Here is a 16733-nt window from a genome sequence, read left to right as displayed (position 1 = left end):
ATAACTGCAGCCGATTCAGTACTAAAAATCTGAAATATTCGTAAAATTTTAATAATTAATGAAAGATGGTGTAAAGTTAGATTACGTTAGGTTGGCACATTGTTGCCGGGCTCCATGGCGAGAGTGGTAGTGTCTCGGTCTTTCATCCTACGGTCCTGTGTTTGAATACCAGTCAGGCATGGCATTTTCACACACCCTACTTGTCATTCATCTCATCCTCTGAAGCAATACCTAACGGTGGTCCCGAAGGTTTAAAAAAAAAAGGTTGGCACATTGTGAGGAAGAAAGGAATCTCCTATAGGAAAAAAGAGAAATACAAGATGGTGGATGGGTGTGGCCAGTGTCACTTGACCAAAATTCTGAAATTCTATTGGTTCATGATGCGAAAACATTATTTTCGCATACTTTTAAATACATAAAGCAAGTAACTGAATGCATTTGATGCATAAGCGCCTTCATGTAATGATTTAAAAAAATTGATCTTATATAAAAATAGATGGAAAATCAATCAAAACAATCACACGATATGAAAAACAATTCCGATCATTGTTTCGTAATCTGGTGATGAGCAGTTATTCATTAATATATATCCCCTCCAACAAAAGAAAATAATGCAATATTGAAAATTAATGAGAAAGTAATTTTAATATCGTATGAAGTTTGTCAAAGGGTTTTTTAATAAAATCTTTTAGATATCTCCAATAGCCGTTGACACTGAGAATTAAGAAGATATTAAAGCGATACTTCAGTTGTTTAAAAATAAAAAACTCGTTATTAACGTAATAAATAAAATATCCACTAAATACAAAAATCTGTTGTGGACACTAAAAGACGTCCTTGTGCGTCTATTAAATTACATATACATATTTTTTCATTTTTTCGGCACTTCATTTAAACTTATTTCATTTGAAAGTGAGATACGATCCTCCAGTTCTTTAATAAAAGTGTAGTTACACAACCGCTAAAATGTTACTTTTTATTAACATCAAATATTTATACAATTATTAATTCTACAATCTTACCTAAAATATTAGGATAGGATAAAAGTCCCGTGAATGCTCTTTAAATAAATTGTTTACCAAATAATCCAATAATAAAACCTGATTATTCTACACCGTAGGGTCAAAATCAATATTTGTAACCAGTATACCGGAGTTCACTAAACGGGATAGTTTAATTATTATTTAAACACACCAGAAATCTGAAATACACGTCAAAAATCTTGTGCATATTACGCACAAGTGAAAAAAAGTTTTCGATAATCACTTTAAAATGATAACAATTCAAAAATGTATTTTTGTTTTCTGTCAAATAATTAAATAAAATGATCTTTTTAAAAATAAATATATAATTTTTATAAAACTTGCTGTGAAAAATCGAAAAATAATGCAATTCTAAATTATAATTTTCAATTAACATTAAATAATCAGATGCTTCACCAAATATATTACATATACACATATGCAATGCCTATTAATTGACATTAACACATCTTTAAAAGTACATAAAATTTTATTTCACTAAATTATAACATTTTTTTTATTATTATCTTTGCATTATTATTATTTATTTTAATTTTTTTTAGAATCATAGGTTAATAATTATTAAATAAATATATTTAGATTAAAAAAAAGTAAAAGTTAAAAAAAATAAATAAAAAAGTTAAAAAACAAAAGGAGATGAAGTCCGATTCGAATAGAAGTGCTTTCCCTTTAAGAGCCAAACATTTAAATAATTAAAATTTTAATTTTAATTTCGATTACAATCAAAAAGGGAGATGCACAAGTAGATGATGTTGCAACAGTGCTAAATCCCAAATATCAACATCCTACGGCTAATCGTTTTTGAGTTATACAGGATACATACGCACATACCTACATACTTTGTACAGACGTCACATTGAAACTAGTCAAAATGGATTCAGGGATGGTCAAAATGGACATTTCCGTTGAAATATGAAAACTGAAATATTTCCCGATCACAATAATTTCTTTACTTCGTACAAGTTAGTAAAAATAAAACAAATTAAATATAAAAATATAAAAAACAGTTATCGGCATTCGAGATAAAATAGTAAAGAAAAGGCAAAATCATGTTTTAAAGTAATAAAATTGTAAAGCCAGATGATCAGCATCAGCAGTAATAAAGTATTTAAAATATGGATTCAAAAAAGCAAAGTAAAAAATCCCTTTCGCACGCCGGAAGGCGGAGGTAAATTTCACCAGTGCTAAGTAGCGGATAAACTACCGGTGCTAAGTAGGGGGTACTGCAGTGCAGGATTTTCAGAGAGTAATGCGGTGGTTGATGAAGCAGCTAGTGGCACCTGGAGAACCGGGGCTATTTCGACGGTAGTGTTGCTGGGTGTAACGAATGCGTTTAATTCGCTACCGTTCGGATGGGTTCTCCAGGAACTAAAGAGGAGGAAGATCAGCCCGTATTTGTACAGGCTTGTGCAGGATTATTTTAATGGTAGGCCAGTGGTAGGCAGTGCAGAAGGGGCTCCAATTGAAATTGGAATGGAGGCAGGAGTGCCGCAGCGTTGGTTATTGGCCCGCTCTTGTAGTGTATCGCTTATGACGGGCTGCTGCGATTAGATTTTCCAGACGGGATGTCGCCAACTGGTTTTGCGGATGATCTCTCCCTGGTCATTACGGCTAAAGTGGAGGAGGAGGTTATGGCCCGGGGGAAAGAGGCGATGAATATGGTTCCGATTAATTATGAGAGCGACAGCTCCATCTAGCGTTGAAAAAAACGCAGTTGGTATTAATGACTGTAAGACGACGGCTCCGGAGGATTAGTTTGTCAGTAGGAGGCATGGAGATTGTACCTGCGCCCAGAGCTATATACCTGGGAGTAACGCTAGACGACAAGTGTTCTTTTCTGCCGCATGTAGTGGAAGCGGTGAAAAGTGCGGTAAGACTGTGAGGGCGATTAATAGGTTGTTGAGTACGATAGGCGGGCCTAGCACAGCGAAGAGGATATTATTAGCATCGGTGGCTAGGTTCGTCGTCTTGTACGCCGTTCCAGCCTGGAGGAGAGCGTTAGATAAGAAGATTGTTAGAACGAGACTGCTCTCTTTGCAGAGGCCGTTGACAATTGGGGTGGCGCGGTCGTACCGAACTGTTTCGACGGAAGCAATTTTAGTAATAGCGGCCATGCCACCTTTAGATCTGATAGTGGAGGAGGTAGTGGAGAGATCGGCGGGTGTGCCAAAAGGTCAAGCTAGGCGAGATACGCTGATGAAGTGGCAGTACCATTGGTGAAGGGCGCAAGTAAGGAGCTGGACGAGAAGGCTGATCTCTCAGATCAAACCATGGCTGGGTAGAAGGTATGGTGATTTAACCTATGAAATGACGCAGTTTCTGTCCGGTCATTGCTGCTCCAACAAGTATCTGCCGAACAGAAAGAGGAAGAGGTCAGATGGATGCCTCTACTGCGGAGAGTGATACAGTGGAGCACACGGTGTTCCATCTCCCATCTGACACCCACTGTGTCAGAGGAGAGAGGTGGAGCATTTTATTGGTGTGATCACCCCAGATAACGGGGTGGAAATGATGTTGTTTAATTGGCGGAATTGGGACGTCATTAGTAATATGGTCATTCGTATAATGGGAGCTAAATCTGGGGAAACGTGCTGGGAACGGCATAGCCGGGTCCAGCATGGTCACTCGGTTGGTGGCAAAGGCAACCTTGGGATTGAGTCGTGCTTCGCCGGACTAGGTCCGGTCCCAAGGAGAAGGGGATGAAAAAATCTAGGGGATAAAAAAATTTCCGCCTTAAATTTAAGAAAAACTTCATATTTACTCAATACGACAATGGTTGCATGTAAAAAAAGTTTCACATGTGTAGCATACGACAAGTCCAATCTTCTTACAATTCCAGCAATATTTTGATGTAAAGGGTTGGTAAGGATTGGCTGGATTTGTTTCAGACAAAAGTTCTAGATAATGCTTGGAGAACTAACGACCACTTTAAACCGATTCGATACTGTGCCTATTAAGGTAGGTATGATTTTTTGTCTTCGAAACCCCATTATTAACCCTAATAGTTGATGATATCAAAATGCTTTACTTGGATACGTTTTAGGCCGTTATTCAAAGAATAGTAGGAACTTTAAATGAATTCGATATTAACTTAATAAGAAACTTATAGCGATATTTGTTTTTTGAGAAAAGCCCCCATTTCCACTCCATGGTCTGATTTTACACATTAACAAAAGCGACTGAGATTTTGGGTCGTTATATTTTATGAATCAATTTAAAAGTGAATGGTGCAAAATTACGACAGTTATCCTGTCCACAAGAAAGTGAAATATGTATGTATATATAAACTTTTGAACTGACGTTGGTTTTGGTCTGGGGGATGTGAAACGCGAAAATATGTCGAAATTTTCTGGAAGTCGAATCATGGTACCCATTACGATAGGTAGCTATTTTATGAAATCTACCTAAAAGGGAATGTTTAATAATATATTTTATTTATATAGAAGATATCCAATACAAACACATACGATTACAAAAGAACAATAAAACTTAATAGTTAAAAAAAAACTTAAATTATAATCTATATTACTTAAAATTTCTACCTAGTCCCATGTTTTACTCCTTTACATAAACTACAAAAAAAAGTATATTTAGTATATACTTATATATTTTAGTATATTTAATCAAGACGTTAAAATCTGATAAAGTAAAAATTTATTGTAATCTACTACAGAATTTATACCGGTGGACAATTATATACGGTGTCCGCGACAATTCGCTCTCAGTTTTTACTATTTCCTGTTTTTTCGTTCTCGTTTCCATTTTATTGCTTTATGTTCGTTTCCTGCGTTTTTGTTCTATTATTCGTTTTATTTTTTTGTTTGTTTTCCGTGTTATTTATATCTTATTTTCGAAGCCTCCTTAGGTTAGTTAGGCTATGCTTGCTTTAGAAACCGTGAGCTACGGCGTTTATTTTTTTATATTGTATGGTTTTAAGTAAAATTGGTGCCTGTGGACAATTTTACGGACGTTCGGTCACGTTCCGACCCATTCTGTATCGTTTTAGAGGCTTGAGACTCGCTTTTTAGCAATTTTGTCAGCCCAAAATTCGTGCCTAGTAACCGTAGGCTAACCACGGCTTTTAGCCTATTTTCCGCCAAAGTAGTGAATTTTTGTGGCTGTAGACGGTACTTTCAGCTAGTTTATTACTTTCGTAATTATTTTTGACGTATTTTGGTGCTTTTTGCTTGATTTTCTTCGAAAATTAGTGGAAGGAAGGATTTGTTTACATCAACTGTTCGCTGTTTGTTTATGTTTGGCCTCAAAACAGTTTTCGATTTTGTGCATTTTCTGATTTTTTTTGGTGCGCTTTGGACACAATTTGTTCTGTACTACTGGTTATTATTTTATTTAAATATTTTTCTTTGGTTTTAGGGACATTTTTCGTGGTAATTGCATTTTTTGTATGCTTTGCGAGCATCTGTCTATTTATTTTGTATTTTTTTTGTTTTGAGACGTCTGGTTCTGGACAAAGTTGTTCTGGCGGTGATCATACTCGGCCCCAGACTGGAGGTGAAAAATCTGCTCGGAGTAAGAAGTGCAAGAGTGGATCTTCACCTGGCAGTAAATCTGCATCGATTGGGAAAACGATTGCACAAGAGAGGATGAACTCTAGGACGGGTATATGGAGTAGCAGACGCGGAGTGTTGATTGCCGAGCCTGCACTCGACAGTTTATCGGAGGTTGAAGACGCCAGTGAAGATGATTTGAGAAGGGAATTTCCTCCCTTGTCTGGGATGGACCCCAGATTGAGTACTGTTAAAGGACGATCGGTTGAAGAATCTTCGTCGAAACGGCGGTTATGTGACTCTCCCACGGGGTAAGAGGGTTCGAAAAAGTTGCGAGCTGTTGCCATAGGCTCCATACCACCTTCGGAGTGTCTTGGAGGAGGTAGCTGACCCCAGACGTGACGTGTCTGCTTAAATGGAGATCGGTGATGGAAGTGTGAGTTCGGAAGAGGTGGAACAGAAGGAGGGACACTTCTTTTAGTCCCACCGAATACGCTTTCGATATATCATGGTAAGATTGCCTTAGTTCACTGATGAATTACAATCTGAGTTCGTCAGAATTCTAATACGGATTCACAGATTAAGTGGTGCTCGCCCGAATTGTGTGATTCTGCTTGCATTTCAAGAAATTTAAGGATGTTTGGGATGATGCTGCGCCTAATATGAATAATGTGGCCACGTATGTGGAGATGACAACACGGGCGGTGTCTACGCAGACTCTACCAGAAAAAGATGACCTGCGTCATGTTCTGGAGTGGTCCATGCCTGATGAGGAATTGGTTGAGGCAGTGACTAAACCCTGGCCGAATCGGGTCATGAAAAACTTGTACGAAAGGGGTATCTTTCGAGCGTGATTTTGCCATTTTATAGACTTATCGGAGCCTCATTTTCAGAACTATGTGTCGTGGCAATCTGGACTCCAGCCGGGGGATGTGTTGGAGGATACCATCCGCATTCTAGGGAGGGCAGCCGGTCGCCCTGATGATCAACGGTTTTGTTTGTTTTATGATTCCTCGAAGGATACCTACGCCACATTGGGGTTGGTTCTAGCGTTCCTGCGACGCGATTCCATATACGACGAGACCCCACATCCGCTGTTTTTCCTGCCAGGAGGTAGGATTGGCTCATGCCTGGAACGTATGGTGTTGTATGTTTTTGGACGAATGGGTTCCCCGGTTCGGCTGGATTTGCCCCAGGTCTTTCGTGATAAGCATGGAAAAGTAATCTATTCACGGCATTCCACTCCGGAGGTTGTTGACAGCGGTACTGTTATAGTTAAGGCGACTGGGCGCTCTTACGCTGAGTTATTCAAGACAGTTAAACAGACAGTTGCAAGGGAGGAAGTTGGTAGTGTGCTGTCGGTGAAACAGGGGCCTGCAGGAGATTTGCGTATTAGGGACGCAGAACGCCACCATTGTGACTACTTACGATGTTGTGAGGAAACTGATTGAACACCGGATTAAGGTCGGCTGGATGAATTGTTGGGTCTCTATAAGAGTTTCTGATGACAAATGTTATTGCTGTTGGGGCCGGGGCCACACGTCCTCGACCTGTCACGGGACTGATCACTCGGTGTTGTGTTAAAATTAAGGGCAACCGAGTCATCAGCGGGTCACTTATGGGAATCCGCAGGTATGCGTTATTTGTGGGAAGACAAATCACCGGACGGATGAGTGTGCTGCTCACGAGTGAGTTGATATCCTGGTGCACGGATGAGGCCTACAGTGAAGGCAAAAGCTGAGTTTAAAAATCACCGATGTAAATGTCTACCGAGGCATTTAAATCGGTGGCATCCCAACGAGACCTGGCTTATTACTATGAGATGTTAAAGGGCAAAAGACGACTCCCATTAAAGCCCACCAGGGCTAGTAACGGGGTGGGGGGTGGTGTGCTGACCGAAAACGTCACAAGGCGGGTGTCTTTCCCTACGGGGCTGAAATGATGTCCTGGTATTTACAGGCTTTGTGGAAGGTTGCCCAGTATTTGGCTTTTCAGTTTCTCCTACGTGGAGACATTTCGGTTTATTGTAGTACCGTGAATGGTAGGGTAGCAATGGGGTGCTGGACTACCCTTTGTGGAATCGGCATCTGTCCATGCTTGGGTGGGTGGCGCCGTAATGATGAAAGACCGAGTCCCGGCAGGTGCGACCTGTAGGTCGCGCTTGTGAGAGGCAGGCACTTGAAAGACCGAGTCATGGCGGAGGTGACATTTGGATTGGCTTGCAATGCAAGACCGAGTCCCGGCTTCCAGGGTGGGATCGCTGGGCACGACTTTGTCGGACCTGGTGGCTTTGCATGGGGTTAGAGGTAGGACAGGGAAATTAAGATCTTACCGGCAGCCCTACCTGTTATGCCAAATTTTGAACCGGTAGACGGGTAGACTCGTTAGAGTAATGGACACTCCCCCGGGCTGTGATTATGCTTTATATTGATCCAGCCCGGGGGTGGAGATGAAAAAAAAAAAGAATTTATACCAAATAAGTATTTCATTTTATTGCTGAAAAAAACTATCCCATATTTTTAAACTTTTAGTATTTTTTATTTCATTATTGGTGAAGTTTTTACTTTTTGATTTTTGAAAAATAAATTCTTATGGTTTTTTATTAACTCCATTTCGAGTGCAACTTACCTTTTCTACCAAATCAGTGGCTAAAAGTTTAGTTTCTTTTTTATTTTATGTAAAAGTTTTTGAGTATATATTTAATTATACAACATTTTTCGTAAATTTCAATCAAATGCCCTTTTCTTTTACAGAAAGTAAAACATTTATTGATAATATATTAATATATTTTCACAATTTGCAGTCATGAACAGATCAGTAGGTAGAAAATAACTGATCAGGTATTAGTTTTTAACAATTTTATCATAAACAATAGCCGGTATAAAATGTTTTATATTCTTTAAACATTTTTTAAACTTAGCGATTTAAACATTTTTTATTCTTGCCATGGTTAAAAAAATTAATAAAATGCTACTTTTAGAGGATTTAGATAAAAAAAAATTATAAATGAAAAAATTCGAATAATTTTTAGCAGTTTATACAATTTAAAAAGAAATTTATAATTATCTAAGTTATGAGTTTTTTAAAGTTTAGTTCAAGAATAAAACCAAAATTTTTATTCAATCAAATTTTAAGAAATCTTCTTAGGGGAAAATCGGGTTTAAATTTTATCAATTGGAAAGGTAAAGCTCTTTAAGCAACACAAGTTAAAGCGTTTGGTTTTCCACAAACAAGCAGTGAACTAAGTTTTACTTTGTCTTATTTTCTTCAAAGTGTTTACAATACGAAATACCAAGTAGATATTTAAAAGGGTAACTAAATAACCTTAATTTATCATAATGCTCATTTAATTAACCGCCCACAAGCACAAGTTTATTTTAGCATCATTAAAAGTGAAATAGGTTTTAAACTTATCACTTTTTTCTCAGTTTATGCAATAAGTACAATTTATTTTATAGTTGTGTTTTGTTAAATTTTTTTTTAAAAGGTGATCGCTAAACTGTGAAAAGGCACGTAAAATATTTTTCTACAATTTATTTTCCATTTATTTGAAATTAAATCTTACGCAACAATTATTGCTTCACTATTCAATTTATTTTTTTTTAATTGCATAATCATTCTACTTAGTGTTATGGTTTGAAAGTTTAGTAATATTACAAATAAATATTATAAGTATTAAAAAAAATTTCACAGTTGTTCTATAAAACTGTGAAATTTAAATATTTTTGTTTGCTTTTTTTATTGTTTTTAACTTAAGCCTAAAAGTGTAATATAAATATATATATACCTTTTTTATCATAAATATTAACATTAACATAATTATAATTATAAATAAAACTAAAGATTACATACCTTATCAGGAGTATTAAGGAGTTCTAAAAGGACAGCGACAAATGCTTCAATGGTCATCTGTCTCGCTGAATATTCATCTAAATAATAAGACAAGGTAGAGAATTCTGCTTTACTAAGAACACATCGAGCTTTCTCATCAACCATTTGCAGTGCCGCCGATCTGGATGCGTGTATTCTTCGTCTGAAAATTAAAAAAAAATAGTAGTAGAAAATAATAGTATATTGTAAACTTAAATCAAAACCAGTCCAAAGGAAAGATGCTTTGTTTAATCTATCAATAATATGGAAAAAAAATTAAAATTAAAGTTTACTCTTTATCTCTGAGATGAAGATTGAAAACTTCTTCCTGCCCTATTATACTACATAAGAAAAAAATGTTTAGTTGATAGATTTGAACAAAACTGAAAATATTTGTAGAAATTCAGTTTTTAATGTTAGGATAAACTATTACGAATTACAATAAAAAAATTCAAGCTCTCTTCTACTACGTTAAAAAGATCTAGTGAATCACGAACGAAATGACTCGTTTTATAATTCTGTCATTAACTAGGTTTGAAATTTTATTTTAAAAACAACGTATCAGATTACGATTTAGCCACCAAAACAAATTCGTAATTTTGTTGTAAATATAGTTTTCTAGATCTTATACGATTTAAAAGTGAATATGGCCGCCATTTTGAAATTTGTAAGGATAGAAGTTTCATATTAATTTCTAAACATTATTTAGAGACAACATTTTTGTTGCAAATTTTACTAAAAGTCCTCAATCTATTTGCTAAGTAATTTCATTCTTTAGAGAATGAAATTCCTTTTAGAGATTTTATTCCTTCTAGGCACAAAATTTTATTTAAAAAAAAACAACAAAAAAACAGAAACTGATGAAGGAATATCTACCAGATTTGCGTTTATATGGATTTATCTTTCCTTAAAATTATTAGTAACTTTACTAAAATACGTATTTATTTATTCAATAATTTATAAAAAAAGTGTCTATTACAACAAACTAAGCGGTTCAGTCTGCCTTTAATTAACCTCTTACCAGGAAAAACGGTAAATAATATTCTTACTATTCAAATGATAATATAAACTTAGTTTTCAAGACGCAGAATCTAAATTTAGTAGTTCAGTATAATTTAGTAATTTTAGAAATTAAATTCTAAGGAATTTATTTTCTATATTCTATCTTTCAGCGGGAAGGTTTTACTTTGTAAAGCATTTAAAATTGACAAAAACGTCGAAAGAATTCCCCAACAAATTTGAGAATTTTATTGAAAAATTTATTTCTAACAATTTTTTAATATATTAATTAAATTTTTACGCTGTCCTTAATCCATGTGAACAGGTTTCAGTTGTAAAAATTTATCGGCAAGAACATAACCGCTGTGCTTCCTGACACCGTTCCTGAGTGTTATAATTTGCTGTAAAAATTGTCAAAATAAGATTGTTTTATAAAAAGTATTTTTACAAAACTGAACGGTGTTTATAAAAAGTAAAAAACCTTTATACGAAGTGGATCTAAACTATACGGACCTGACCTAATTCACAATTTTAACGTTTAATATCGGTGATTATAAGGGATGTACTAAATATAAATATTCAAACATAATAAAATAAAATAAATAAATATTTATAAAGAGTTTATAAAAATACCTTTATAAAATTAAAAAAAAATAAAAAATACGGAAAATTATAATAATAAATCAATTTCATTATAAGCAGTTCTAGCGGATAATACAAACGGTTAAAGTATCTTATGGTATAAAAAAGTATCTCAAATTATTTAAAATTCCTTTTCTTTCTGAAGTTAAATTTTGTGTGTGTGTGTGTGTGTGTGTGTGTGTGTGTGTGAATATATATATACACACACACACATTGATTTATATATATATATATATATATATATATATATATATATATATAAATCAGGATGTTTATAAATACCGTTTTATAAATTCAGGAGATAAACCTCAAATTGAAATAAAGAAAAAAACTTCATATTAACATATGTCCGGAAACCCTTAGTTTGCCGGCTATCCGCCATTTTATACTTTTAAAGTAAAAATTAATTTCTCATGAATGGTTAATTGTTTGGAGCTGTAAATAAACAACCTATATATATATATATATACAAAATAATTTTTATTACAAGAAATTTTTTTTTTTTAACGTTAGTTCATCAGTTTCTTTTTTTCTTTTATTAAATCTTACTATACACTGTAGATCAATACATCTTCATATTCTGTGTAAACTTAATTTACTTGTTAAGAATAATTAGCGAGTAGTTCATAAACAGTAACGGTAACTAGTAATTAGCAAGTAAATGGAAGTGTTACGTTAACTTTTCGGTAAAATAAACACGACAATCTAAACAATACATCTTTAACAGCAAATAATTAACTATGCTGTACTGCTTGATTAAGTAACAAGAAGTATTAGCATTACAAAAGATTTTAGTCAATTCTCAATCTTTTTACTGTGTATTAAGGGGATTTTCTTTTTATTCATTTCACTTAAACCTTTTTTTATGAGTAAATATCTGACATTACTCATATTTTATTACGTGTCATCGAAACAAAATTTAACCTAAAAATTCTAGTTTTATTATTCACGTTGTTATGAGAGTACAAATTAGTTTTGTTTGGTAATCAATCCAAAGGATAGTTTCAGCTCTCATATGTTATCATTAGTTACTAAAAAAGATTTAAAAAACACCGCATAAGATTACTAGGTCAAGATTTAAATAATAAATAACCATTTCATTTCTTCTTCAGAAGCATACGCTACCGATAATGATTTTCAAATGAATGAATCAGACAAAGTCTATATTACAGGATTTTTAAAATTTTTATAGCGCCACATCCTTACTAATTGATGACTAATCAGGATTAGTCACCTAAATTTATATTAAAAAAATGTTCTTAATTATAAAAGTAAATATTTTTATTGTTATTTAGTTAAAACTAATACATACTTAAATAATACAAAAGTAACTATATTTATTCTCCAAGAAGGATAGATTAAAAACATGGACAAAGTATTGCAAAAAGTAAAACTTTTTAGTATAGACAGTAGTTCTATAAGGAAGGAGACATAGCGAGTGATGGAAGTAAACGAAAAAATGGACAAACTAGGAAGACCGAAAATAAAATGAAATAACTTCACTAATTTTCGTTTCTTCGTAGAAATTTTTTTTTTTATAATTCGAAAAGGATTATTTATTTGATAAAATTATCGCACTATTTTTTTTTAAATGTAGTTTTAATTATTTGTTTTTCTTAGCAAATCAAAAATTTGATAACGAATTATTAATAGATTTTTAATATTTATTTTTTTCTAAAATTTAGGAATATTATAAAATATATAGTCTTAGAAAATTTTGCTTTTATCAAACAAAGTCTACGTTCTAATCTTATTTATGATGTTAAGACAGATTGATTGATACCTATTTTATGGAAAACTGTGCAGCTGTTCTGTAGTTGTAGTGGGCCAAATACATAATCATAATACTTGCCGTCCTTTTAGCGTAGTCAGATAAAATTATGTGACAACTTGAAATGTTGACCTTTTTCATTTCTTTCTTTTAATTATTGTTATTTTATGATTATCCATGATAAACTATGAAACTTTCTTTGTTTTTAGATCTAATTTAAAAAAAAAGTTAATATAAATCCTTTTTAATAAAAAAATGATTGTTTTTTTATTTTTAAGTGAGTAAGTTTTTAAGTAATAAAAATTTTTAACGATTTTATTAAATTAAAACTAAGCAGTTTTCAATTTAAACATTTTCTTTATTAGTATTAAAATACATACACAAATATAAAACGACTTTTTTAACTGCGAAAATTCATTAGTTATATTATAATTTGATACATATATTCTTATAATCCTGTGTTTAATTTAATTTATATTTCTATATCGTTTAATTAATCTCTTATTATTATTTATCTATTAAAGTAAATAACTAAGTTTATATTTAATCTCAGAATTAGTTTTATACAAAAGTAAAATATCTGACCTCGTTATAATAAGGCAATATAAAAAGCATTAAAGGGAATCTGAGCAGAATGCTTTTAATCCCTTTCCAGTTATATGTAGCCTATTCTACGATAGAGGGAAAATTACTTCAATATAAGCTGGTTAATGTTCCATTAACTTTTTATAAACAATAATATTACTTGCCTGATGGAATTTTTTTATGACGTTATTACGTAGAAGAAATTTATAATATTTCTTTTTGTTTGTATATTTAATGAGGAGAGTAATAGAAATAAAATGTTACTTATAATACTGAACAGAAGAAAAAGAAAAACTGGGTCTGGAAAAGCACAACTACATAAAATTAAAGCTAGTGATATTCATAACAAGTATATAATAAGAAAGCAATTAATTATGTCACGTGTAATAAAATTTTCTCAAATGGAAATAAAATTGAAGTACAATAAGTATTAAGATAGCGCAGTTATATTGTCACAAGTTACATAACAATCCATTAAGAGTGGAACGAATACTACGTGAATATATCCGTATATTTTTTATTTATTTTGAGATATGAAGAAATGGAGATATTGAAATAAATAGACAAAGTGAAAATACAGGAAGAATTGAAAGGAATGAAAGAAGAGCACAGTTTGATGAAGATAATAAGAAAGAGAAAAACATTTTGGTTTTGGTAAAACCAGTACAATACTTTTTTAAGTGCTATAAAGAAAAAAATAAATAAGGAGAAAAAAAGAAAAACAAGGACTGGGCTCCTTATTGAATAGAAGGAAAAAAGCTCTGTGGAAACAAGAGAGATCCTGATAGCCCTGAAAAATCAATTAAAATTATCAAACGACATATTTGCCAAAAAAAAGCTCTAACTAGAAAAAACAATTTTTTTTTTGAGCTTCAGATAGAAAAATATGAAGGAAAAATATAATCTATATCAGTTCCTTTTTCAGTTTGTGTTCTAAAAAGTAATAAAAATTATTGGAAAAAAAATTGAATAATGAAATTATATTCCATGGAGAAAAAAGGTACAAAATTTAGAAATTGCATTGTTATTTTAATTGAAGCTAAATGTGATTTACGAGAGTAAAGCAAAATGATAAAAGAAAACTACTGATGACGTAAACTTAAGTATTAGAAATTGGAGAACATACTGAAAGTCGAAAAAATTCGTTACATAGAAAAAAAAAGTATAAAAAGTGAATATAAAAATCTAAAGAGAATTTAGAAATGACAACAAAAGGAGATTATCAAAAAGTTAAAAAGAATTTTATGTTAAAAAAGAATTTCAATAGGATACGAAGATTTAAAAATTAGAAATAAAGTTTTAAAAATATTTGTATGGAACGTTATAAGGGTGTGTTTATGTTGGTGAAACTTCGACACTAGGAAATTCAGAAATGCAAAGAATAAATTCTTGAAACAATTTGAAATAAAGAGAATTGAAGATAAATTACAGAAAAAACAGCTTCGTGAATAATTCCTACTACAAAAAATTATATTTGTTAGTTACAGAGATTAAGGCGACGAAATTTAATTAAATTAATAATGGAAATAAATGTACAAATAAATAACGTAAGCAGAGGAACCTTCCTATTCTAGATTTTGTGTAAGACAAATAACTTAATAAACAGGATTTAGGGAGTATTTAAAATTATGAAATTTGCACTGAATATAGAAGAATAATGTATTAAACCAAGGAAGCAGTGATAAACAAATTTTTATTTAAATTTTAAAAATAACTTTATCTTTACAATTAAATTCTACTTTATTGAAAAAAGAAAAACGAAATAAAATTATATTAACCCTCCATCTTTACATTTGGTTACAAAATATATTCTTTTTTAACCGGAGGTAAAAAATTGATTTTATTTTATTTTACGATTCCATTTCAGTGTTTCCGATATGTATGTTCGCTATAGACTAAAAAACTACTGGACCAATTTACACGTGGGGAAAAAGGGAAAGGAAAAAATAAAAAAGGTAAAAGGGAAGAAGGGGAAAATGGAAAAAAGTGGAAAACGGGAAAAAGGAAAAACGGCAAAAGGAAATGGAAAGTGGAAAGGGGGAAATAGGACTGGAAAAGGGAAATAAGGGGAAAACGGGAAAATGAAAGGGTAAGTAGGAGGAAAGGGGAAAAGGGAAATGGAAAGGGAAAATATGAAAATGGGAAAAGGGTGAAAGGGTAAAAGGGGAAAAGGGAAAGGTTAAATTTTGCGAAGTTCCGTAATGTTCATTTTGTTAATGTTTTATCAAACTTTCAATTGTGTTCATTTAATCTATACAGATATACTCAAATCTAGCAATAGGAAAGCATTTCCGGGTCTGCTATTGTCTTTATAAAAATAAAATCAGTAATAACAAACCGTATTATTTCTTTTACAAATATTACGCGTATTATTTGATAAAGAATTATCTGTAATCACTGTCATAAAATAATAGATAAGTAAATAGATGGTGAAAAAACCTTTAATGAAAAAAAGAGTGAAATATCACGAGGTCATTGGGTGACTTTTTAATACACCCTCCAGTTGCCCTTTTAATTTTTTTTAAAGTTCATTTAATTTCATCATAACAAATAAAGTAATTTACTGAAGCGTGTGATATACACGAACACACACATATAAATTATAATTTAGAATTATTTATATACTGGAAGTAAATTTTGTTATTTTTTGATTTAAAGATTTTTTTAATATATTTTACAAATAATATTTACCTGCAGAAATATTTTTACGTAATAAAAAATTAAAGGAAACTAAAAAGCCGGCAAATATGTAGCTGAAAACTCCTTGAATTTTTACCGAGCTTAAAATTTAATCCTAAAAAGTTAAACAACTTATTACTACGAATTCACTTACTATAATTGTTTATTTACTATTATTAGTCTTAATGTGAATTTAATTTCTTAGTTCTTTATTCTCTTATTATTAAAAAAAATAAATAAAATGAATAAAGTTGTAGAATGATTTGATGAACTAGTAAACTACTACAAAAATTCAATATATTGCTAAGAAACTTTTTTTAACTCACCAAAAATGTAGGGTAAACACATAATTTGGTAATACTTTTAAATTTAATTTAAAACAACAGCCAACATTAAAACAGAAAGCTTAGAAAAATTGTATTATATACTATTTTTAAGGGTAAAACATTTTTAAGGGTTAATCATTAATATTTAATAAGTTTGATAATGTAATGGAGATTTTAAGAACCTTTTCACATATTTTTTATTGATATTACCTTAAATTGTATTTTTGACATTTTTTCACCTGCTAAAAAACGCACAAACGTAAAAATTTCGTAATGCAGGTTCTTTGATACGAATCAATCCTTCAAGATG

The 16733-nt window shown here is 32.0% G+C and overlaps 1 protein-coding gene across 1 annotated transcript in view; it reads right to left on the bottom strand.

Moving 5' to 3' along the window:
• dysc (whirlin protein dyschronic) overlaps positions 1–16733 on the bottom strand; it is an 857123-nt gene that overhangs the window by 337173 nt on the left and 503217 nt on the right. The window contains exon 10 of the mRNA XM_075357689.1: positions 9404–9563. Within this exon, the coding sequence (XP_075213804.1) occupies positions 9404–9563 (160 nt within the window). The remainder of the gene's footprint in view (positions 1–9403; positions 9564–16733) is intronic.

This window comes from Lycorma delicatula, chromosome 2 (assembly GCF_047948215.1).
Source record: "Lycorma delicatula isolate Av1 chromosome 2, ASM4794821v1, whole genome shotgun sequence".
NCBI classification, from domain to species: Eukaryota; Metazoa; Arthropoda; class Insecta; order Hemiptera; family Fulgoridae; genus Lycorma; species Lycorma delicatula.
The sequence above is the reverse complement of the archived record's forward strand: the minus strand, read 5'-3'. Positions and strand labels throughout refer to the sequence as shown.